The following is a 25,670-nucleotide window of genomic DNA, read 5'->3' as shown; positions in this document are numbered from 1 at the left end:
AAAAAAAAAAAAAAAAAAAAAGGCCCAGGGTTAAAAGAAGGCAGGAGAAAAATTGAGGTCATATGGCTGGAGACACAACTCTGTTCAGTGCATTTTGGTGGGAAGTTTTTTTGTTTCTCTTTACTATACATTATGGAAAATCTCAAATATTCATAGAAGAGAAATTAGTCCAGTGAATCTCCATCACAGACAGTTCTTAGTCATTCATGATAATAGGGTGTTAAGAAACTGAAATTCCCAGTTAATCTAAAGTAATCATTTAGTTTTAATTCCTCTTTTTTTAAGGTTTTATTTATATTCCAGTTGGTTAACATACAAGGTTGTAATAGTTTCAGGTGTACAATATAGTGATTCAACACTTTCATATATCACCCAGTGCTCATCCCAAGTGCACTCCTCGGTCCCATCACCTATTTCACCCATCCCCCAACCCACCTCCCTTCTGGTAACCATCAGTTTGTTCTCTATAATTAAGAGTCTGTTTCTTGATTTGTCTCTCTCTCTTTTTTTCCCTTTGCTTGTTTGTTTTGTTTCTTAAATTCCACATGCGTGAAATCATATAGTATTTGTCTTTCTCTGACTGACTTATTAGCTCCAGCCATGTCATTGCAAATGGCAAGATTGCATTCTTTCTTATGGCTGAGTAACCACTATATATATATATATATATATAGAGAGAGAGAGAGAGAGAGAGAGAGACAGAGACAGAGAGAGAGACAGAGAGAGACAGAGAGAGAGAGAAATATAGATATATATCACATCTTCTTTATTCATGAATCAATGGACACTTGGGCTGTTTCCATATCTCAGCTATTGTAAATAATGCTGCTATAAACATTGGGGTGCATGTACACCTTTGAATTATGTTTTTGTATTCTTTGGGTAAATATCTAGCAGGACAATTGCTAGATTTTATTTTTAACTTTTTGAGGAACCCCCATACTGTGTTCCAGAGTGGATACACTGGTTTGCATTTCCACCAACAGTGCAAGAGGGTTTTCCTTTCTCCATATCCTCGTTAACACCCATTGTTTCTTATGTTGTTGATTTTAACCATTCTGAGAGACGTGAAGTAGTATCTCACTGTGGTTTTCATTGGCATTTCCCTGATGATAAGTGATGTTGAACATCTTTTCTTGTATCTGTTGGCCATCTGTATGTCTTCTTTGGAAAAATATCTACTCATGTCTTCTGCCCATTTTTTAATTGGATTATTTGTTGTTTGAATGTTGAGTTCTAGAAGTTCTTTATATATTTGAGATACTAACCCTTTATCAGATATGTCATTTTCAAATATCGTCTCCAATTCTGTAGGTCACCTGTTAGTTTTGTTGATTGCCTCCTTCATTGTACAGAAGCTTTTTGTTTTGCTGTAGTCTCAATAGTTTGTTTGTTTTTTTTTAACTTTGTTGCCCTTGCTTCAGGAGACATATCTAGAAAGAAGTTGCTACAACCTATGTTAAAGAACTTACTGCCTGTGTTCTCATCTAGGATTTTTATAATTTCAGGTCTCATGCTTAGGTCTTTCATACATTTTGAATTAACTTTTGCATATGGTATAAGAAAGTAGTCCAGTATTATTCTTTTGCATGTAGCTATCCTGTTTTTCCAACACCATTTGTGGAAAGGACATCCTTTTTCCCATTGGATATTATTTACTGCTTTGTCAAAGATTAATTGACCATATAATTGTGGTCAGTTAATCTTATTTCTGGGTTTTCTATTCTGTTCCATTATCTATATGTTAATTTTTGTGCCAATAATATACTATTTTGATTGCTACAGCTTTGTAATGTAGCTTGAAGTCTAGAACTGAGATGCCTCCAACTTTGTTTTTCTTTTTCAGAGTTGGGGAGAATTTTTGCATCTATGTTCATCAGGGATATTGGCCTATAGTTCTCTTTTTGGTGGTGTCTTTATCCAGCTTTGGTATCAGGGTAATGCTGACCGCATAGAATGAGTTTGGAAATTTTCCTTCCTTTTCTATTTTTTGGAGTAATTTGAGAAGAATAGGTATTAACTCTTCTTTAAATGTTTGATAGATCTCATCTATGAAGCCTTCTGGTCCTGGACTTACTTTTTTGGGAGTTTTTTGATTACTGCTTCTATTTCTTTGTCAGTTGTTGGTCTGTTCCAGTTTTCTATTTCTTCCAGTTTCAGTTTTGGTATCCTGCTTCAGTTTTGGTAAAGTATATGTTTCTATAAATTTATCCATTTCTTCTAGTCTGCCCAATTTGTTGTTATTATAGTTTTCCATAATATTCTCTTATAATTGTTTATATTTCTGTAGTGTTGGTTGTTATTTCTCCTCTCTCATTTGTGATTTTATTTATTTGGGTCCTTTCTCTTTTCTTCTTGATAAGTCTGGCTAGAGATTTATCAATTTTACTAATTTTTTTCAAAAAGCCAGTTCCTAGTTTCATTGATCATTTATTTTGGCTCTAATCTTTATTATTTCCTTCCTTCTTCTGGCTTTAGGCTTCATTTATTTTTCTTCTTCTAGCTTCTGTAGGTGAATGGTTAGATTGTTTATTTGAGATTTTTCTTGCTTGAGGTAGGCCTGTGTTGCTATAAACTTCCTGCATAGGACTGCTTTTGCTGCATCCCAAAGGTTTTGAAACTTTGGTTTTCATTGTCATTTCTTCCCATGTATTTTTGTTTTCTTCTTTGACTTCCTGGTCAACCCATTCATTGTTTAGTAGCATGTTGTTTAACTTCCATGTATCTGTGGTCTTTCCATATGTTTCCTTGTGGTTGACTTCTAGTTTCATAGCCTTGTGGTCAGAAAAGGTGCATGGCATGATTTTAATCTCTTTGTATTCATTGAGGCCTGTTTTGTGACCTAAATTGTGATCTAGTCCAGAGAATTTTCCATGTGCACTTGAAAAGAATGTGTGTTCTGCTGTTTTAGGATGGAATGTTCTGAATATATCTGTTAAGTCCATTTGGTCCCATATGTCATTCAAAGCCATGTCTCCTTACTGATGTTCTGTTTATATGATCTGTCCACTGATGTGAGTGGGTTGTTAAGGTCCCCTACTATTATTATATTATTATCTATTAGTTCCTCTATGTTTATTATTAATCGCTTTATATATTTGGGGGCTCCTATGTTTGGTGCATAAATTCAACTTCTTTTTATTAAACCTTTTTTGAACCCTGAGTTGGGACAATGGGGCCACAGAAAGGAGAGATTGCTGGTCTAAAAAATCCACAAACATGCTGTTTATGCCCAGGTAACCAGAAGTTGGAAGTGTCACTACTGTGGTTTGTTTTGGTGTCTTAGGCCAAAATGATTAGACCACTGGACGTGAAAGAAACAAAAAGGAATTCTGAAGCTTTTCAGCTGAGAAGGCAAAATCATCTAAATTCTGTGAAGTTAAGACAGTTTCTGTGGTTTTTAGAAACTTCTGTGGCCCAAATTGGTCATAAATCATTTTTATGATATAAAATCCTTGAAGAACATGCTTGGTCTCTCAGGGATTCTTCCATTCTTACACTCACAAAGTTTCATGCTGGTTGAGATCTGAGTGAGCCTGAGTTTTCTACTCAGTATGGCCTCTAAGAAGTATTAAACTGTGTTGAGACTTAAACCTTCCCCTAAAGAAGCCTAGGGCTTTGTTTAACAGGTGAAATGAACAGATTTGAGGTGAATAATTTGTTTCTCTTCACTTCATAATTCAATTTTTCAGTTAAAATCTGCAGTGGTTTTTCAAATCTCTGGCCTGTGTTTTGCCAGCATCTTTTCCTTCTAGTCTTATAGTCAAAAGTTAAAATGTATTTCTATGGTTTTATTAATATCCAACATGGTAAAATTGTAGACCTGTAGGATCCACTAGCAATCCATTAAAATGGTAGGATATGACCTACAGAAAGCCTTCATAATGATGACCTGTCCATTTTTTATGTGGCTAGCTAGGAGAGGGGCTGGATCTCTTAGTAAACAAGACCTCCTGTTGGTTTTAAGGGTTTGATCAGCACCTCGATATCAATCTTATTAGAAGGACATATAGTCCCATTGACTGTATGCTTCCAGATATAATCAGTGCAGCCTCCTTCTGGAAGGGCTGCTGCCTCCCATGCATTGGCATCAGGCAGGAGACCCTTGGGCTCAGGGGGCCAGTGTGTGTCTGGTTCACCAAAAGAGCCTTTCCAGAGCTCACAGCAGAGCTACTGGTGACAAAGGTCCACCCAAATGGCTCTTTCTGGGCCTTGGAAACTGGAATCACAAAATCCCAAAGTCATTATTCCTTTTAGTGGAGCCCACATCTGGAATGCACTTTTTCTAGCAGAGAAGAGGGTTATAGGTCATTTAATGGCATTTCAGTTGTGCCGATGTCTACAAAAAAAAAAAAAAAAAAAGGTATCCATAATCATATATCTTTATCTACAATATCATTTAAGTACTTTTTGTTTGAAATGCATTAGTACTTGCATACTGGATTTCACTCTATTGGTGAATTTTTTTATGATGTTATTGACTGAAAAACAGTACCATCTTCTGAAAGCTTTTATGAGCCTCCCACGGTGATTTTCTGGGCATAGAACAATTCAAATTAAAATTTCATTATCTTCAAAGCACTTTAACTACCTATAAGAGAGCACCTGGCTGGCCCTGCATGGGTACTATAATACAGAGAGAAGACATGAAACTTTTCTTCCAGAAGTTTAGAATCTCTATACTACTAATAAAAGATGGAGAGAGAGAACAAAGATCATACCTTTTTTGTATTAATGGCATACTTCAAATACTGGAAATTTTGCAACACACGAAGCAATTAAAAGATTAAAAGCAACACCATAATAATAAAGTCACTACTGTAATATGTTAATGTCTTACAAGGTATGTGAGAAGAATTCTTGGGAATCACACAGCTTGATGTCTGGCTGACACTCTGCCTTGCCTATGCTCTCTGAGATACTCATGAAGCAGGAATTATCACATTTCAATAAATATGTGACCTTGCTCTGGCACAGACTTGACATTTTACCAAACTTCTTTCCTGTGACTTAACAAGTTGCATTCCCCATACTGGAGATTGCCTACATCTCCATATTCATTATTCTTTCTGGTAGATTTCCTTATAGGGAAAAAACATGAATAGCCTATACTGAACCCTTAATCAAATGGTATAATGATTTCAAAGCCCTTGGTCTGAAACACATTGCAATGATAGATAGAATATTTTTTAAAAAGGAAATCCAAAGGACTTACCAGCTTAGAAAATAAGAAGAGCTTCCCCATGCCTGGAACAATACCAGAGGAATAAGCAGTGGTGAAGCTGCAGGCCAGCTGGGCTCTGGTCCAAAATCAGGCAGTGACAGCCAGGAATTGGACTCCTGAAAAGCAAAGGGGACTAAATGCAGTCCCTGTCAAGATAGGACCAGAACAAAGTTCAGAGCTTCAAGCAACGGAAGCTGGGCAAAATCCCTTGCTGACCTATTGCTGAACTATGGCCTTGTTAAGAGTTTACAGACAGACAGAAGTGGGAAAACAAAGCCATAGCTTCAACAAATAGGAAATGAACCAAATTCATTCTACTTGGTAACCAGATATGTAATATTCCTATTGTTCCCATAAGATGGGAGGTATAAGTATGACCTGTTCTAGGATAAGTGCTCAGGGGTTCAGGTAGTAGTAACTACAAAACCACTGGGGAAAGACAAAAGTAGGGAGGGACAAAAGAAGGGAGACAGGGAGAGGAGGAAGGGAGAGGAAAGAAAGAGCAAGAATGAGAATGAACTTCTCATTCAAAATGAGCCTGCAGGAAAATAAAAATAAAATGAAATAAAATTGATTTAAAAAATGAAAAGCAAAATAAAACAAAATGAGCCTGCAAGCCAGACATCCTGAGGACATGAAAGAAAATCTAATACCAAAAAGACAGCAAAATCTACAATTGGAACATGACTTCACTCCAGATGGCTTTAAGGAACAATCTGACAAAGACTTTAAAATAAGTATGCCTAGGGTGTTTGAAAAGATAAAGTAATGAATAACTTCCATTTTAGAAAGAGCAGGAAATTATACAACCAAAATATGAAACAAGAATATGAGGATATTAAAAAAGAGTTAGCTATAAATCTTGAAAATATGGTCATTAAAATGTAGAAATGAAATAAACTTTAAACTGAGTAGAGTTAAAGAGAAAATTTATGAATTAAAAAGTTGACAAGAGGAATTGACCAACAATGCAAGTCAGAAAGGTATAGATAGATAGATGACAGATGGATAGATAGGTAGGTAAATAGATAGATAAGAAATGGTTAATGAATGGAAAAGAGGTTGTAATGTTCCAAGTCATTCAATAGCATTTCCAGAGAAAGAGAATGGTGACACAGTGGGTGAGAAATATTTGAAGCAACTGAAGGATAGGATATTCTAAAATTAAAGATGTGATTTTTCAGACTAAAAGTACATCACAAGCACTGACCAGTTAAATACTTTAGAGTGAAACTAGAAGATATTAAGGATAAAGCAGAAAAGCAGATGACCAATGAAGGCACTCTAACTAAGCTGACAGCAGATTTCTCATCAGCAAAAAAAGCTACCAGATGACAGTAGAGTAATATCTCCAAAGTGCTAAAAGTAATTGTCAAGTAGAATTTTATACCCAGCTAAACAATTTCTCTCGATAGATAGATAGATAGATAGATAGATGAAAAATAGATAGATATTAGACTAGGAAAGTACTTTACCACTTACTTCACTAAAAGCACTTTTACGAGATGGATAATGAGGAAAAATAGGGAAGGTGTAGGCACAAGGAACAACAGTGAAAATTGCCATTGATTAAAAGATGTTGGTAAAATGAGTTTAATGTTAAGTGCTACAAGGTTTTTGTGTGTGTTAAAAAATGTTGACTTAGCATTGATAAGATGGGATATGTGCTGTTTTATGGATAATTAAAAGTGCTACGATCCTTCCAGATTTGGGAAGAGTATTAAAAAAATTAAATTACATCAGACTTTGCAGGCACAGGAGGTAGTGGGTCTGACATCAGTGCCCTCCGCCTGCCCAGCAACGGCTCTGGAAGGTTGGTTGGGTCCCTGGGCAGCAGCTGTGGTCTCATGATTGGCTTGGGCCATGCTCAGTGCTGGTGGTTAGGAATTCTGCTCAAAGGAATATCATAAACCAAGCTCATGGGGGAAAAATTACCTCAGATTTTATTAGAAAAAAAACTAGTCAAATTTGAATGTGAAAAATTTTAAATGACTACTCATCTTTCTGATCATCCATATATGAATGAATTTTTAAAATTCTGCACCCCTCCTCAAAACCTCCCAAGTAATCAAAGCATTATAAGTTACATTGTTGTTATTATAAAGCTGTCAGAACCATGTATTTGGGGAGGGAATTCTTAGAATATTAAAAATGTAAAGGTAACCATGAAAATAATAGAAATGCAATCTTTAATTCTCAGGCAACAGAGGAAAGGCAGGGCTATTATTAAAAAATTTTATTTAAACCAACAGAAGACATGAAAAAAGAAAAAACAGAGGAAAAGAATAGCAAACAGAAAACACAAAGGAAGACGTAGAAGTAAACCAAATATATCAATAATCACAGAAGAGGCAAATGATTAAGACATTAAAAACAGGAGTTCATCAATGGAAAATAGAGAGGCTCAAAATTTTGTAGTGGAGAAGGTCACCATTTAAATACTAAAAGAAAATTTATGATGATACAAGATGATTTTTTAAAGATTTTATTTATTTATTTATTTGTTTGTTTGTTTGTTTATTTGAGAGTGAGAAAGAGAACATACATGAGCAGGGGAGAGGACCAGAGGGAGAAGCAGACTTCCTGCTAAGCTGGGAGCCCGACACAGGGCTTGATCCCAGGACTCTGGGATCATGACCTGAACTGAAGACAGATACTTAACCAACTGAGCCACACAGTTGCCCCAACAAAGTTTAATATAAGGCAAAAGCATTAATGAAAAGAGACACCACCTACAAATAAAGGGAACCAACTTCTAAGAAGAAATTCTATATAAATGTTAGGAAGATGACATATTATAAACTACATATAAAGGAAGACAGACACAATTATTTGTCAGCTACTTGGGGCCAGAGTATTTAACGTGATTAAAAATAGTAGATGCCTTAATTCATAATGTAATTAAAGAATCTTGGCATTAGTTTATTAATGGATTGAGCTTGAATTGTTGAAACACAATGAACAACCAATTTTGAATGACCCCAAATTAACAATCTCTGAAATCAAATTGCATTAGACCATACTGTGGCATTATAGATCTAAACTATGTAAGAAAATTCTAATGGAAAATTTAAAATTGGAATTCCAGGTGAAGTTTATCTTGTGCGTCATTTCTAACCATATAGCATTAAAGAAAGGACAACCTACTTCTGTATTCCTCAGTATCCCATCAACCAATTACTGGATGACTCCATCCTCTTAATTTATGATTTCATAAAATTCATGCCCCCGATTTTTTGTCAAGATGGCACTCTCGAGTGCCCCACTTGTATAAGATTTAAGGTGTCTACTGGTTTCTTAAGTAAATCCTACTAGGGCTAACCTCTGCTTAAAGGCATTCTTTGTGCAGATATTCCAGACACTCTATGTAGAAAGAAGGAAAATGATTGTTAGCCAAAAATAACTATAATTATGAGAACTAGTGCCTGATAATGTATTCCACTTTTAGTTTTGAAAATGTTTGTACAAAACTGGGTTAGGCCCAGTATTTTTACACTAGAATCTGTAGACATTTATCCACCTAATAAAATAACCACACAATCTGGCAAAATCCAGCATAGTTGGCAGCCTTTCCTGCCCTGAAGCCTGGAATGGCATTGGACCCAGCAGGTGTGGCTTTCAGAAAGTTCAGAGAGTTGCATTCAGGAAGCTTGCCCAGCACCCCACCTGAGAGCCGTGTACCCTCCTGAAGGCCTGGTTGATATCCCAGCTTTTTATAGGCTCAAAGGGCCTCTATTCATTCACAATGGATAATAAAGACTAAAATGACCAAGAAATTGACATGTTCTGCTGGAAATGCTTGATATTGACATGATAGACCAAAATTACAGTAAATTTAAAAGTCTCTTATACAAAGATGCCATGGGCTTTAAAATATATTTTTGAGATTTGGAGTATAGATACTACATGGTATTAACACTGTTGTATACAAGAAAACCATTTTTTCCCTTGTTAACATCAGTTTGGTAGTCATCTCTTTCTCTAAAGTGTTAGGTGCAGGGAAGAAAAGAATTCTCAACAGCCTGAACCCTAGGAAGGAGAGGAAGAGGGAAATTGTTTCCTTTTATTTTGTTTTTCCACAAGGTGTTCCTTAGTCAAGGACCCAAGTAGTCATAACTCAGTGAGACCAGACTTCCTGGACCCTACAGTAAGCATCATTGCTTATGTAGGAAAGGAGAGGAGCAGTGTGAGGAAGTGGGACACAAGACCCTAATGCCCACATTGGAGCATGATCAGTCCAATAGGCAGAACATAAAATGACAGCAGGAAAATTAAAACAGCTGTGACATGACGATGTGCTAGTGGAGCCCTAGTAAATGGTCCAGAATCCAGGAGTATGCTGTTAAAAGCTCACACTCATTATAAAGACTTACAACAGACCTGATATTCAGAAATAAGACTCTGTTCCATAGGAAGGGCTACCTACGGAAAGCCAAGTCAGAGCACTCTGTTCTAGAATCTAGAGGAACCAAGGATACGAAGGAAGCTGTGAAGACATGCTCAGACACAGGCAGCAAAAAGGCTTTGGTTACCAGCAGTGGCTAATTGCCTGTCCTTGGAGACAAGGAAGGAGTACAGTGGTCAGACGAGAGCCCAGCAGTAGGGTTATGTTAACTGTTGCATTGTCTGAAGCCTCTGTGTGCTCCCCTAAAGCAATGATTTTCAGATTTAGAACCTTCTTTATCATATGAAATCTGATATAAGACCCAATATATAAACCTAGGCAAACCTCTTCTGGTTTCAGTAGGGCTGGGAGTCCTGGAGCCCAGCCCATCCATAGCTCCCCCACCATGTACCCTATGTGTACCTTGACTTTTCATTTTCCTGGAACTCTTTAAATCCCTCCTTTCTAGGCCCAAGATTAGCCATAGGAGTGGAGAGGATTGAGTGACCTTGACATTAGCGGAAGGCTCCAGAAGCTGGAGAAGAATTCAGGATCTCACGGAAATTCAAGGTGACTTCTGGTGAGCCTTCTGAGTAGACAAACACAACCTAACACAAGTGTGGTTTGTAGTGCCCTCAGCAGCCATAATCCCCATTTTTTCCAAAAAAAAATCCCCCACTTCTCACCAAGTTGAGAATGGCCTCTGAACTTTGTTCATTTGATAAGATAAGTAAGTAAAGTCTCCAGTGATTTCTCATTCACTCCACAACCTTTCACTGAATAAAGTGGTAGATATTCAATAAATGTTGGTTCTGTCTCCTCTTCTCCACTCCCTTCCCCTCTACTCTTCACTTTTCCTCCTCTTCCTCCTCCTCTCCATCACTACTAGAACCTTAATTCTTTGGGCTAAATGACCATCCTCTATTAAAATGCAAATATTTCTGGGAAGCACATTAAGCTCAATCACTTATTTATACTTCTGTGTGCATTAATTGATGAGATCATTTCCACTAGACTCTGAGCTGAAAGCCAGTTTGGATGGGTAGGAGTTAGGGGAGGAAGCCACAGAGAGCTTGAGAGCACTGGGTACCTGCACGGAGGTGAAAGGCCCTCAAGGGAAGAGAGGAAGGCGGCTATAAGTTTCCCACAAACAGGTTCACACCCAGTAAGGTGACGTATTGGAAAAAAGAGGAGAGCAGACCTGAGGGTGTCTATGATCCTCTATGGCATTGTGCTTGACTCAGCTCCCTGTCAAAACCCAATTGTTGCCACAGACCTCAGAGGATGGCCTCAACTGGCCCACCATAGCCCATGAAATATGGGGACCCACTGAAAATAATTGGTCAGGGCCACTGGCTGCAATCCACTCATACCGAGCCTCTCTGGCACTAATCCTGTACCATAAATATCTCCATTCTGCATCTTTCCCACATTCCCTACCTGGAGAGTCAACATCGTCTTTGTGTGGACATGGCATTGGCATTCACTGTTTACTGGCTCCTGTCTGTCTCAGTCCCTTTGAGTATTATCCTATAGCACTCTCTGGGCGATTGTTAGGAACCTCAAGTCCCTGCAAAGAGAATGGATGAATTATTCCTCCTACCTGGAGTTTTTATCACTAAGTGATAATTTCATGCATTCAACTAGTGTTCTTTAAAAAACGTTTGGAAAGTGGTCGAGATGGCATTCCAGGTTTCGCATCTGAGACGGGAAGATTTTTCTTGGCCATCAGAATGAGATGCCAGTCTGTCCCAGTCCTAAAGAGCAAATGAGCCTGAAAGGCCAGAAGCCAGGGGCTCCCTCACTGCTGCTTTTCTATTATTATTTGTAATTTCCCTTTTTAAGGTGCAGAGAGAACCCAGTGCCATTTATTGAGTCTGTGTCTTCGATGTTGCCCTTACCTCCAAACTTCTGTTTAAATCTGCATCTTGATTTCTTTATGAGACAACATCAACTGTCAACACAATAACATTTCTGCTGGTTCGGGTGCCTTGCTGTGCAGTTGATGAGTTGCCTTATTTAGTGAGAGGAGACTTTTCTGTCAATTTGCCATAGGCGAGGGAGAAAAAGAAATCTCCCAAGAAGGTAGGAATTGATGTTGCAAAAATAAAGCATGTTTAATATTTATGGGCATTTTAACATGTAAAAATGTTGCATTAATATTTGAATCAAAACATAATATCTGAAAGTCACAGGGACTTGAAAGCAGTATTTCTGAGGTATTAGATATCTGCAGTTGAGTTTTCTTTTGTGTGTATTTTATTTCAGTTTCTTCATCTGTGCATCAATAAAGATGCATGTGCTTAGGGCTGGGAAAACTAGGCTTGTTGGGTGCTTTTCAGTTCCAGAAGACAGTGGATCAGAGCATTTCATTCCCTCCCAAGACCTCATTAAGATGTTGATAAGGAAATTTTAAAAGGTTGGACACACAACAGTGAGAACATAAGATCAAACAATTGAACAGATACTTAGGAGAGGAAATAGAATGTTGGTAATTGGTAAAGTGGGACCAAGGAGGCCACAGCCAGGAGTGCATTCAGAGGAAAGACAGCTGAGTAGGAATCCAGTCTGCCCGCGCCTTGGGGACTTGTATGAAAATACCAGGTACAATGGAGGATGGCTATAAGGCAAGAAGCAGACAACAGGGATTGACTGGAGATCTCCATGTGGAAGAGTAACCCTCTACCCATTCCTACCTGGGAAAGTCCAGCAGCTGTGTCCCAGGTGAAATATGTCCCCAAAGATGAGAATTCCCCAGAGAAAAGACTCCCCAGTGACCCATCTGGCAATTAAGTGATCCTCAGCAAAGGTGAAGCCAACTGATTGAGGAACCCTACCAATGTCAAGTACAGTTCTCCATAAGTTCTTACGGACTCATTATTAAATATGCATGGACAAGCAAAGCTCCATAGATGTTTTAGGAAGGTTACATCTTGAAAGGGAGGAGCTAAGATAAGCAAGCAGAAACTATAACCCTAAAGGAAATAGAAATTTCAGAAAAAAGAAGAGTTTTAAAAGAGAGCTCTACTTTGTTTCCTCAGAGAGATTCAAGAAGATTTTACATCCATAAAAAGAGCAGAATGCCATAAAAAGAAAATCAGGGTGTATCAAAAAAGAATTCTTAGATATTAAAATATGATCATTGTGACCAAAAAAAAAAAAATCAATAGAAGGGCATGGAAGATAAAGTAAAGGAAATTTCTTTGAAGAAAAACAAAAGACAAAGAATAAGAAGAAATGAAAGAATAAGAGTCACTTATTGGATCAGTCAAGTTTCTAAATCCAACTACAAAGAAATCTAAAATTACAGAATAGAGAAAAAAAAGCAGAGAATATTACACATACACACACACACACACACCCACTCACATACTACAAAATAATAAGTCAAGTCTGAAAAACATGAAGATCCAGATTAAAAGGCCCTACTACAGGTCTTGATCTCAAGGGTTGTGAGTTCAAGTCCCACATTGGGCTCCATGCTAAGTGTGGAGCCTACTTTTTAAAAAGACCCACTAAGTGTTCAGCACAATACTAGATCCACAGTGAAATTTCAGTACACCAAGGATAAAAAGAGAGATGTTAAAGCATACGTGTTCATTCTCATGCTGTCTCTCCCCCACCTCCACACACACACACACACACACACACACACACACACCAGCTGCAAAGAACTGAGAGTGTTACAGATAACAAATTCCTCATCAGCAACACTGTAAGCTAGAAAACAGCAGAACAAAAAGTTATTTAAGGGGATGCTCCAGCAAAACAAGGGAGTAAACCAAGCTATAGTAAGATACAGAATCTAACTAAATGATATTGTTAACCTCTGGCAAGTACAATGGAGAGGCAGAGTGGTAAAACAAGAGATAGTCACTTTTCATTATAAACTTTTTTTTAAAGATTTTATTTGTTTATTTGACAGACAAAGATCACAAGTAGACAGAGAGGCAGGCAGAGAGAGAGGAAGGGAAGCAGTCTCCCTGCTGAGCAGAGGCTGATGCGGGGCTTGACCCCAGGACCCCGGGATCATGACCTGAGCCGAAAGCAGAGGCTTTAACCCACTGAGCCACCCAGGCGCCCCTAGTTTATTCTTTAAATACAGGTTATCTTGGAGTGCCTGGATGGCTCAGTCAGCTGAGCATTAGGTCGTGATCTCAAGGTCATGATATTGAGTCCCATATCAGCCTCTGTACTTAACAGAGTCGGCTTCTCACCCTCTCCCCTCCCCTCCCCATGTGCTGTCTCTCTCTCAAATAAATCAATAAACCTTAAGTGTGTGTGTGTATATATATATATACATATATATGCATATATATATTATTCTTTTTTTTTTAAGAATGAACAGAGCTGTAGTCCTATTGCATATATATTTTTATCCTGATTTTCTCACATAAACATTTTTCTAGTAGTTATATATACTTTGTAAACATTTTTAATAATTATAAGTATTTTACAATTAGATATATTATAACTTACCTAATTTCTATATTTGAACAGTGTATAATTTTTTGATCTTTTAAACAATACCGTGATAAATATTTTGCCATAAAAATAGAAGTCTTTGTCAGATAGCTTGACTCCATCTGAATTTTGCTATTTTTGTTTGGTCAGGCTTCCTAGATTTTTCAGTTCTTTATGAAATCACTGTGTTTGTGATCTCCATATCTCTCATAAGCACCAAAACTCCTTGATCTCAAAGACCATAGTTCCTTGTTTTAATAACACAGTGTTTAGACAGAAGAAGTGCAAAGACATTTCTGGGAAGCAGCACTTAACTGCCTGTATAGAACCCTGCAGAAAGTCATCTTGCATGCTCAATAAATTTCGTTGCAATGAATTAAAAAGGGTCTACTGAAATCAAATGAAAACTGATCTAGATCATGGATTGACCCTCATCTTAAAACATTCCAGGATAAAACTGTGACTACCTCTCTTTCTTTATTTAGTTTAATAGAAACTTGAAAACCACAATCTTGGGAGTCCAAAGGAAGGACTTCAAAACACATTTTGTCTCTTGTGTCTATAAGTGTTTCCGTTTCAAGAGCTCCATTGGACTAGAGCCTGCAGTGAATAAAAATGTTGGCTAAAATAAATGTTTACTCACCCACATCCTTCGTCTACCATCCTGCAATCAGATGCATAGTGACAGACTTAGAAGGGCTTGGTATAAAGGGCCACAAAGCCACCACAACAGATGTCATAGATGTTATCCATCCAACATCACATACTGTGCTGATCACAGGGGGAACAGAGTGCTATGGTCCCAGAGGGCTGTGTTGAGAAGGATTCTGAAGGACACTTCCCATTGCTACTAGAAAGAGCGTGTCATCAGTAATTCATGCCTGGCATGAGCATGAAATGAGAGAACATTGGTGTCTGGCCATCTGCCACTTTCAAGCCCATTAAGCCTCACTCTAAAGTCTTACTTAACTCTTCTGGTTCTGGTTCAGATTTCTTTATAAGGCTTAAAAAGACTTGCAAGAAAGAATGTATGGTGCAATAAAACTTGGCTTAGACCACACCTATTCCATTTCTCCAAATTGACTAAACCATCAAGTTTATAATCTGATTACCAAGGTCCATCTACAGGGCAAGGATTCAGGTACTGCTACCATGGTGACTGATACTTGGGAATTTTTCTCTGTCCTACTTCCAATGCAGCCATGTTGGACTGGGAGTCACTTCCAGCACCGCAACCTGTCCTCCAGTGTGTCTTTTACTTTACCATTCAACTTTTTCCTGCTGTCTGTGTTCTTAGCGTGTGAAGACTGGATCCCAGATCAATGTTCAATCCACGTGGAAAAAGAGCCGTTTTATGCCAAAATATTACCTTGTTTCATGTGCAGAGTAGAATGAGTTATCATGAGAAGTAATTGCATAATAGTGTTTTGTTTTTCCATCAGATTATCTTGTTATTTTGGCTCACCACAAATAGCATGTTTCATATTTCCTTGTTTTCCTTCCTCTGTGTTTTCTCTCTGAGTTAGCTGATGTCACTATTTTAAAACTATTGCGATCACCAGTAACCATGTTTTTAAATATAAGCTGAAGGAAAGAGAAATTGAGAAGCTGAAGATGTTGGAATATTCCTAAAAATGGGGTGGCAGGAAAAATAATTTGCATACATGATTTCCAATCTGAGAAAAGGATCTGTGATGCTGGTTATTATTGTCCCCATTTTACAGGTGAGTAAATTGAGCCTCTAAGAAGTATACATGAGCTAGATTCCCCAGCTACTAAATGGTACAGCCTAGATTTGAACAGAGGTCTGTTTGATCCCAACCTCAGGGCTTTTCCCTCTCTACCTTTCCTGAAAGATGAAGAGTTCAGATTGTAAATGCTGAATGAAACCTTTTAGTAACTCACAAATTTTGGAATTAAAAAAAAACTACCACTTTTTCTAGATCTTCTGATAGCAAAACTATTCTTGAAAGTTAGCTAATTTGAGAAACGGGTCCATTAATACAGTTTCATGGACAGAGAATATATGGCCCAGCCATGTGTTATGCAGATTGGGGAAACTGAGGTTCAAGATAGCATGATTTAGCTAAAGACACCCAGCTAATTCATCACCAAGCCCAGACCAAAACCCAAATCTCCTTTACCTCATTTGGGGAGTGTCTCAGGTGGCTTCCCAAGATTGTGCTGCTAAAAGCATCAAAAATTCTGTCTTCTAAACTCCAAGGCCATACAGACAAAGTTGATATTATAGGCGGGGAACTACATTAAAAACACCAACAAGTCTTTTTTCAATTCAGTAGTTTTTAGACAAGGCGCTGTCTTATGTAAAAGGGTAAATAAAATATGAATAGTCTCTAAATTCACTTTTTGTGATAAGACTAACTCCACCTGGGATTTCCATCCTTCCACTCTTTCCAAAATAAGAACTAGGCGAGGAAGCATTTATCAAGTTGTCTCTCTGCACAGAAATAAGCAGGCAACTTTCCATCTCAGACAGCAGCAGGCACAAGGCCTGCAGGAACCTGGCCATGGCGGGGTGAGAAGGAAGGAAGGAAGGCTGGGAGTGTGGGGAACGAGAACCCACAACTCCAGGGCAGGGTCTGATCTCTAGAGCAAGCAAGGGTTGGGGGAGCAAGTGGTGACACAGGGAGGAGCCCCCGCCAAGGGGTCAGAGGGAAGATTATTTGGGGACAAGCAGCACTGGGTGCAGGTGGGAATCCATTTGCAGGCATCACGACGGAGTCCTCCTTGCAACAGACCTCTGGCCACAGGCAGGGCATGCTGGGAGCAGACCCAGCTCCGAGCACTTTTCCAACAACAGTTGGGAGGCTGTGCCCTGCTGGGCGGCACCCTGGGCCTGCCCCAGGGACCCTACCTGCCAGATGTGGCTGGCAGTGAAGCACCAGGTTGTAAGAGAGCCATGGTCAAGGCCGCCTTCATTCCCATGACCTGAGTGACTAGGCTCGGTACACTCTCATGTACTTATACTCATCCTGCCAGTAATGGCTCCCGGGGGAGGAGGCAGAGAGAGTTTCCAGGCAAGGGAGATGGATGAGCAAAAGCATAGCATCACCTAATGGTAGAGTGCTCACAGAGCGTGACCTCTTCTCAAAATTATCAGAGGTTCTTTGAAGTGCAGAATCCTAGCCTTAGCCGAGACAAACCTAGTGTATCAAACACTCTGCAGGTAGGCCCAGGGAATTCGCATTATCAACAGGTGCCCTAACTGATTGCTATTCCCACTGCATTGAGAGTAAGAGTCATTCAAAGGTTTTGAACCTGGGGAGGCACATGGATGAATGTGCATTTCAGCTCAGTTACTGGGGCCGTGGAGAATGCGTTCAGGGAGAAGGCTGGGAAGGAAGAGATACTAACCAGCCCTAGAGGCGCTGCACAGGGGCTGGGGTGTAGAGCAGGTCAGAGAAGACAGATGAGGAAACCGGAGCAGAGCCCGGAGATTGAGTGGACGTGGAGTCAGGTGAGAGAGGGGTCAGGAGTAACTCTGGGGTCTGGATGTCGTGAGTGGCCCTTCCTGTGAGCCCACGGGGCCCCTTCACATTCAGAAGGTGAAAATCATTCATCACGGTCCATCCTGTGAAACGTTCAGGAACAAATCAATAAAAGATGTTTTCCCTGTAAGATCGAAGTGGAAAATGAACACCCTCCACCAACACACACACGTACGCAAAAAACCCTACAGCATCTAAGGTATGCTTTTTCAAATAGTACAGTTTTGAATAAATTTCAATAAAATTGATCTAGTTTTTTTGGTACTTTTGACAATTAAAAGGATTCTCTTAGTTATCTGGTATGTTCATTTATAGACAATGCCTCATTTCCCTAATAACATGAGACTGTGACCATCCTAAACAAAGCTTTTAATCTTTAATTAGGATTAAAGTTATTTAAAGCAAACTTATCTTGGAAGCACTGCATGGAAAGAAAAAGTGACGTTGCATAATCATTTAAATATGTATATATATATATATATATATATATATATATATATATATATACTAATATCCATACTAAGAGAACTCCAATGTAAAAAGGTGACAGCAACCATCGGCGCAGGGAGAACCCAAGTGGTCCTAGGGAGTCAGTGACACCTGTCAGAGTGGGACACTCTGAGCAGGTATGTTGACACCTGTCCCACTAAAGGCCACTCACTGAAGGGTCCAGGAACAAGAGTGGGTGGTGTGAGTGGCCAGAAGTGATTTCCTGAGGCCCCTCGTCCTTGAGCTGCTGGAAAGTGTCATTGATCACTGTGGCAAAGCGGCAGGCAGCTCCAGGCATGGGTCTCCAAGGCTCACTTTCTGCTTCCTTTTGATCTTACACCTGAGTCATCTTTTTTTTTTCTTCTGAGTCATCTTTTATTTATGTCCTCCCTTAGCATTTCCATAGGGTGGTTGTGGTCAACACCATTCATCAACCTCTAGCAGGCTCAGTTGGAACTCTGAGATCCCCCAGGACGTGCAGTGATCGAAGAAAAGAAAAATTGCTAACGGCACTTCTTAAACTAGGAAGTTATGTCTTCCCATAAAGTGACCTTGTAGGGTTCTTTGTGTATTCCAATAGGGAAATGACCCTCCAAGTTCCTTGCACCTCCTCAGTCCTCCCTGCTCCCACCCCCCACCAGCCAGCTGATGTCTTCTGCCCACTCCTGCAAGCTCCAGGCCAAGATCACTGTGTGTCTTGACTTTATCCTTCTGTTGTTCGTTCATTTACTCACTGAATATTTACTGCACCCCTGCTTTTTCCAAGTAGGGCGCTAAGTTTAGCTGGAGATACTGTGGACAGTCTGTGCTCTCATGGACTTCCCACCTGAACAAATAATGACACAGTTGTGATGCAGGGGAAACTGAGCTCTGGAGAAGCACTGGGGGTCTCTGGGCAGCTCTGTTGCCCACCCAACTCTCGTTAAGGCAGGTCTCGGGGGCGGGATGGTGGGGGCGGGGAGCAGGGACTGTGTATTGGACATATCTCTCGATACCCCCTAACCCCTCCCAATTTACTCAAGCCCTTTGGTGTGAAATCTCCACCTCAGTAGAGAGGTCTCTGCCTCTGATCACCCCCCTTCCCACCCCACCCCCTCCCTGGCCTGAGATCCCTGTGCTCTGCTGCTCACCCAGCTCCTGGCTCCCTCCCTCAGATGGGGACCCTCTGGTGTCACTAAGGCTTAGGTCCCTGGGGTACCATCTGCCAGAGGTCACGAGGACTGTGAGGGAGAAAAGGGAAGTCAGAAGGTTCTTCAGCAAAGCCCAGTCATCCACCCACACAAGCCTCAATTTGTTCTACGACATGCGAATCTCCTTTTCTCTGAAGACAAAAGTAAAATACACACATTATAAGAAAAGTAACATTTATATAATTTTTACTTAAGCTACTTTACATAAAACAACACTTATAATAAAAATGACATTTCAGAAATGAATCAAGTTGAAGTTCAATGGATTCCCACCTTTTACATCTACTGCGAGAAATAACTACTTTTAACAGTTTGGTATTTATCCTCCTAGATAGGTTTCTGTTAATATAAACATATACATATTATCTTCATACTGTCCTACATCTTCATATCATCTCTGTGATCAGTTTTTTTCACCTGAATATTCATGGTGGACACTTTCAGGACAGTACGTGTCAATCCTCATTCCCCTTCCCAAGTGTCCAGTATTTGATGGTAGGAATGTACCATAACTTCTCATTGACTCAGTTCTCCATTAATGAACATTTAAGTTCTGTCATATTTTGCGGTAATAATCTCGTAGTAATGAATATCCCTCTAGAGATGGTCCTCAACTTGAGATGGGTCAACTTAACGATTTTTTTACCTTAAGGATGATGTAAAAACGATGTACACTCAGTAGAAACTATACTTGGAATTTTGAATTTGGCTCTCTTCCCCGTCGAGCGATAGGCAGGAGGAGGCTCTCTCGTGATGCCGGGCAGGGGGAGGAGGCGCAGCTCCCCGTCCGCCGTGCCGTCGGGAAGGTCAAGAGCGTGTATACCTCCAACCATGCTGCACACATGCAACCGTTCTTTCTCACTTTAAGTACAGTCCTCGATAAATTATATGAGGTCCTTAACACTTGACTATAACGTAAGCTTTGTACGAAATGGTTTTTCCCAGGCTGATGTCCACATCCTGAGCACATTTAAAGTAGCCTAAGCTAACCTGCGATGTTCTGTAGGTTAGATGTATTCAATGCATTTTTAACTCAACATATTTTCAACTTCCAAAGGGTTTGTCGGGAGGTAACTTATCATAAGCTGAGGAAGGTCTGTATACTCCCTTATGTCAAATTCTTCTTAGAAAGGTATTTTGGGTCTAGTATTATTCATTTTTTACTGGATTTTCACACACAATAAAGTGTTCTTCCTCACCCCTTGCTTAACCGGTGGCTGGATGGACTGATGGACTTCATTTGCTCCTAGTGTATTCCTCCCTGGGAGCTGTGTGTCCCTGCTTCCCACAGGAGACCCCTTAGCTACAGTGTTTGTTGCTGAATCTGTTGATCCCAGTTGAATTTGTTATTGTAATTGTGTTATTTATTTAATTGGTATATAAGCCAAAGAACTATAAGAGGGAAAGGAAGAGTTGTTAAAACACACACACACACACACACACACACACACACACATTTTTCTTATTTCCAACTTGAACTAAAAAAATTTTTATTAACTAACCACCTACCCCGATCATATCAGACACAGGGTGTCAGCTGACTCATAACCTTCATCAACCATGTGACCATGATCTTGAGTTAGGTCCTCTCTTGACCTGCCTTGCCAGTATTGTCTTCGGAAAAAACATCCCATAGCTGCTTGGTTTATTTGTAAATTGGGTTATCATTACTCCTTAGAAAGACTTAAGAGCCAGGCGTGCCTTTTCTAAGGATCCAATACAACCCACCTCATAAAAGTTCCTGTTTAGTGGTTCTGTTCACCTGCCAAGCCCTTATAAGCTCTTGTAATGCTAACAGAGACACGATCTTCAACCTCACAGAGGAGAAACAGAAAATCTGGCAATCTCAAGTGTTGCCTTTGAAAGTGAGAGAGTTGTATATAACAAAGATCCCGTCACTCTCTAACCTAATAGGACATTAGAAATTATTTTACATCTCCAAAATTGACAAAATCCTTTATGTGAGTGCTGTAGGTACTTACTATTATTATTTGTTGGATGTATGGATACACAGGGAAACATATTTCTATAGGGTTGGCTGTACAGTGATCTCCGATTAAGTCAGAATGAATTAAGAATTAAGCCACGCGGCATTCACTCAACAAATATTTTTTAAGTGCCAACTGTCTCCCAGTGGGCTGGTGACTTCTGGGATACAGTGGGTAGTGGGTACCCTGGGGAGAAGTGCTGTCAAGATGCTTGTCATCTAGCTAAATGCTTCGGGCTCCTGGGAAATGCACAAATGCAATATACTCAACAGAGCAAGCACTCCTGGAAATGCTAAGCCCACGTGTACACCTGGCCAGTAGAACAGGAGGCAAAAAGGCAACAGGAATGTTTTCTCACGAGATCTGTGAATCCTCTTAAGGCTTGCCCATTAATCAAAGTATCCATCTCACTTACCCTGTATGGCACTTGACCAAGCCCGACCTCTCACTGCTATGTTTTCTCTCCTAGGATATCAATGAGTGCATTCTTGAGAACTATCCTGAGTGTTCCAACCCCAGATTATTTTACATCATTCCATATTTTTGTGGACAGCATCCCAGATGCAGGTAAAGACTTAACATACCGCAGACTCGGGGCATGCTAGGGTGGGGAACGAAGGCAGGAAAGCCACCAGCTGGCACCGTGTAGGAGTCTCTTGCATGCCTAGTCTCTCGGCCTTCTGGAATTCAGTTCACATTTACTGTTAATCTTTAAAGATTGCATTTGAGACTCTGAATGTCCTCTAAATGATGAAATTAACAGATCAAGGTCTGACAGAGGCCTTGGGACCACCCCATAAAGATGTGTAATGAAATCCTAGCTGTCACTGCTCAGCCTATGAGATAGTAAAGACCAGGGGTCAGCACCCAGCCTGCCCCTCCCAAGTGTCTTCACTCCATCACCGACTGCTTTTGCCCTCGTGCCCTGTCTAAGTGGGTCTGATACATGGGGTGCTCACTTCCAAAAGTCAGTAGTGTCTCTCTCAGGAGACATACTTACTAGGAAAAGGACTTTCTAGTGATTGCCCCTCAGGCTTACTTGGATGCCAGACATTCTGTAGAATATGCCTGACTCAGATAGTAAGGCCCTCAGTGTGGTCTGCCCACCTCCTACACCAGCATCCCAGGGGCCCTCGCCAGGCTCCCCCACCTCGCCACGGTCTCTTAGGTGGGGCCCCAATGACTCTGGAGCTACAGTTTAAATCTATTGTACCAGACAAACAGGTAGCCTTGAGAAGAAAGGGTGGTAATGCACAATGAACGTTATCTTCATGTGTGGGGGAAAATAAACCCCTGCCAGAAGTGACGCTTTGCCTCCCAAGGGAACATTGATGAGAAGAAGGTTAGTGTGTTCCTGAAAAGACCAAGAGAAGAAACCGTTTCTGAAGGGCAGCTCACCCTTCGTCCTTTCTGCTCACACTCTGATCGCTGCTTAATTACCATGGGCGTTATTGTTCTTGTTGCTTTGCTGAGTTTACTGTAACACCGGACTTTGTTTACAGTCCGGATTCTGGGACTCGAAGTGTCGGTTTTCTGCTTTATCATAAACTTCCTGATTTCAGGAGGCCTCCCTGCTCCAACCCTCACCCCTGTATAAATGCCTTCTGGTTCACGGTCAGTGCTTCAGACACTGGGAAGATCTGGGGCCAGATGACTCACTTTCTGTCACAGTGAAGATATTTATTCCGAGAAACGTGATTCTAGCTCCCTCAAATATTTTCTTAAATTATAGATTTCTTAATCTTGGTTAGTACTCAAGATGCCATATCCTGGTACACACATGATGATTTTCAAAACTCTTTCAAAATGTCCCCTTGTTCCACCTTGACCATTACTGGAGCTGGGTGGGTAAAGGCTGTTACTACAGTTTTTCAGCAGAGAACCCTGGCTTGCCCAAATTCCCCTGGATGCTGGTTGCCGGGTCGTCCTGGAGCCCAGCTCCTGTGACTCCTGTCCTTTCCCACTCACATAAATGCTGTTAGTTCAGAGCTCTGCCTTGCAAATGCTATTAGGTTGTTTTCCTACAGTAATTAAAAAAAAATTTTTTTTGTCTTTAAACTCTTTAAAAAATAATAAGATTAAAAAAAAAAGAATGTGATGATGAGCAAACATGAAACCTATTTTGATTTCGATAGAAATAGCACATCAGTAAGTTTCATGATTTCAAAACCTCTCACTTTAGTGGTGTGCTTCTTCTATTAAAAAGACATTCCAAACACCACTTGGTTTGCATTTATAGGACCTAACTGCCTGTGTCTGTATCCTCGTTCTAACAAATATTTCAGCCAGGCCCCCTGAGGCCCTGGACAAGGCAGTGCTGACCGGTGAACGCGGCAGAGGTCAGAAGGTGGGAGAGGCTAGTGGGAGCGGGAAGGCCCCTGGAGGTGGCCCCATCAGGCCTGGTCCTTGAAGGAAAAGGGATTTGGACTCAGTCACACGGCGGTGGTGGGTAGAAGAGGTACATCTTCAGCCTGTTGTTGCCGTATTTTGAAACGGAATCTCTAATTGAAAAATCATTTTTTATATCCATCAAGGGAGCCTGGCGAGTGGGCCCTTGAAAGAGCAAAACTGAACGTGAATGAAAACTTCCTGCTTGTGGGGATTCTCGAAGAGTTGGAAGATGTGCTGCTTTTACTGGAAAGATTTTTACCTCATTACTTCAAGGGTGTGCTCAGTATCTACAAAGACCCAGGTAATGAACTCCCTTTGTAGCAGGCTCTTTGGCGTTTTGAGGGTTACTCACCTTGAACGGGACTTGGGCCAATAAAGGAGTGAAATCTTCCGTTCGGGAAGAGAGGTTGCCGCTGGCTTGCAGAGGAAGGGTAGAATCATGAGCTATAGATGTCAAAACCTGGAGCTTCACGTCCCAGCCTAAACTTGCCCTGTGTGAGAGGCCTGATGGTTCCATTTCTCCCTTTGGAAAGTGCAACTGGCGACATTTGTATTGATTTTGTCCTGAGCGTGTGGCCGGAATGCACGTGAATGGACGTGGTGTGCGTGCTGGAGTCCACTGATGGAACCAGGAATGTGAAGGAACCACCACTTAACTACCGTTTCTGGGCCCTACTTCCACTGGACCAAACACTCCAGCGTATAAAATTCTGGCAATTAGATAGAGGGGCAAATTGAAAATGCAATTATGATTTCATCTAACAAATGAGGTGGTTTCCAAATAGAAGCAAGAAATGGAATGCATAGGATCACTAAATATAATTACTTTCAGAAATCCATCATTTCTTTTTCTCATTATTGCTTTATCCTGAAAGGCAAACGACATTGTTTCTTATCTCTTCTCCTTAATCTACCACAGCCTACACAAGGCTTGTCTGCTTATTCTCTGGTCTGTTTGTAGTTCTGTCTTGTCGTCCTCAACTGGGAGGCAGCCCTGTGCTTTGTAGACCTGAGGAGCCAGTGGAAATGTCCCCCAAATGCTGCCTCCCGGTCCTCCGTTGGGCTGAGACCTCACGCCACACCTGTGTCATGGGCAGTACCGATGTCCCTGTGAACTGAGCTTGGCCCAGAGCAGCCCCGGATCCTGTTACATAAGGCGGCCAGGCCCCCACCAGGGGTTTGCAGGAGGAACATGGCTGGTGGGTGGGTGCTGTCCCAGTCTCGCAGCTCTCTCATTCAGAGATAAATTCTGACATGCCTGCATGCGGGAACATTGACCGTGAACCTTCACATGTGCCCTGCAGGTGTATCTCCTCAACAGGAAAGGGGGTGTGAATCACTAGAAGTGGAATAAACCCTAGTCACTTTTTTACACCAGGACTTCCTGTGCCCCTTCAACAATGGGCAATTTAAAGGATTGCTGTGACCCATTTTTAGCTCCGGAAGATAACATAAACTTGAGTCTCAAGTGCAAGGTGGGGTCTTCCTTGAACTTAGACTTTTTTGAAGAAAAGGTTGTGATCATTCATTGTTATTTCCACTATTTGGCTTTATCTTGTTGTAGAGCATACATGTGTGCAGGTGTATATGTGTGTGTGTGTGATAGGCAGTGTGAGAAGAAAGTGAGGGAAATCCTGGAGACACATAGTTGCCAAAAAGATGAACGCCCTCTTGTCCCCACATTTGGGCAGTGTTTTGGTGAGTTGATATCACACCATCATCTGTCCTCAGACCAGGAACTGCTGTCACTCATGGGGGCCACAGCTCAGCCTGTGGAAAGTCAGCCTCTGGGGCATGAGCCCGAGAACTTAGATGGGAGTAGTTTTATCTTTGTTTTCCTTAAATACAAATAAATCGGAAATCAAAACCTTAGCCCGAGGAACTCACTTACCTGCTGTTGTCATTTTGACTTCTCAACTATTTTCTCCATTTAGATACGTGACTTCTCAGAAATGGGGCCTTGGTCCCAGGGTCTATAAGCATGATAATTAAAGTAGAATGTATTTCTAAAAATTGAGTTACTATTAGCTC

General features: G+C 40.6%; 1 protein-coding gene across 1 annotated transcript in view; it reads left to right on the top strand.

The window, feature by feature from the left end:
* Positions 1 to 25,670, top strand: part of UST (uronyl 2-sulfotransferase) — a gene marked incomplete at its 5' end in the record, with an annotated part of 290,034 nt that overhangs the window by 219,240 nt on the left and 45,124 nt on the right. The window contains 2 exons of the mRNA XM_080806450.1: positions 21,718 to 21,815; positions 23,783 to 23,940. Of these exons, the coding sequence (XP_080662576.1) occupies positions 21,718 to 21,815; positions 23,783 to 23,940 (256 nt within the window). The remainder of the gene's footprint in view (positions 1 to 21,717; positions 21,816 to 23,782; positions 23,941 to 25,670) is intronic.

This window comes from Martes martes (genome assembly GCF_963455335.1).
Source record: "Martes martes genome assembly, chromosome: 6".
NCBI classification, from domain to species: Eukaryota; Metazoa; Chordata; class Mammalia; order Carnivora; family Mustelidae; genus Martes; species Martes martes.
This window is presented reverse-complemented; position numbering and strand designations above follow the sequence as displayed.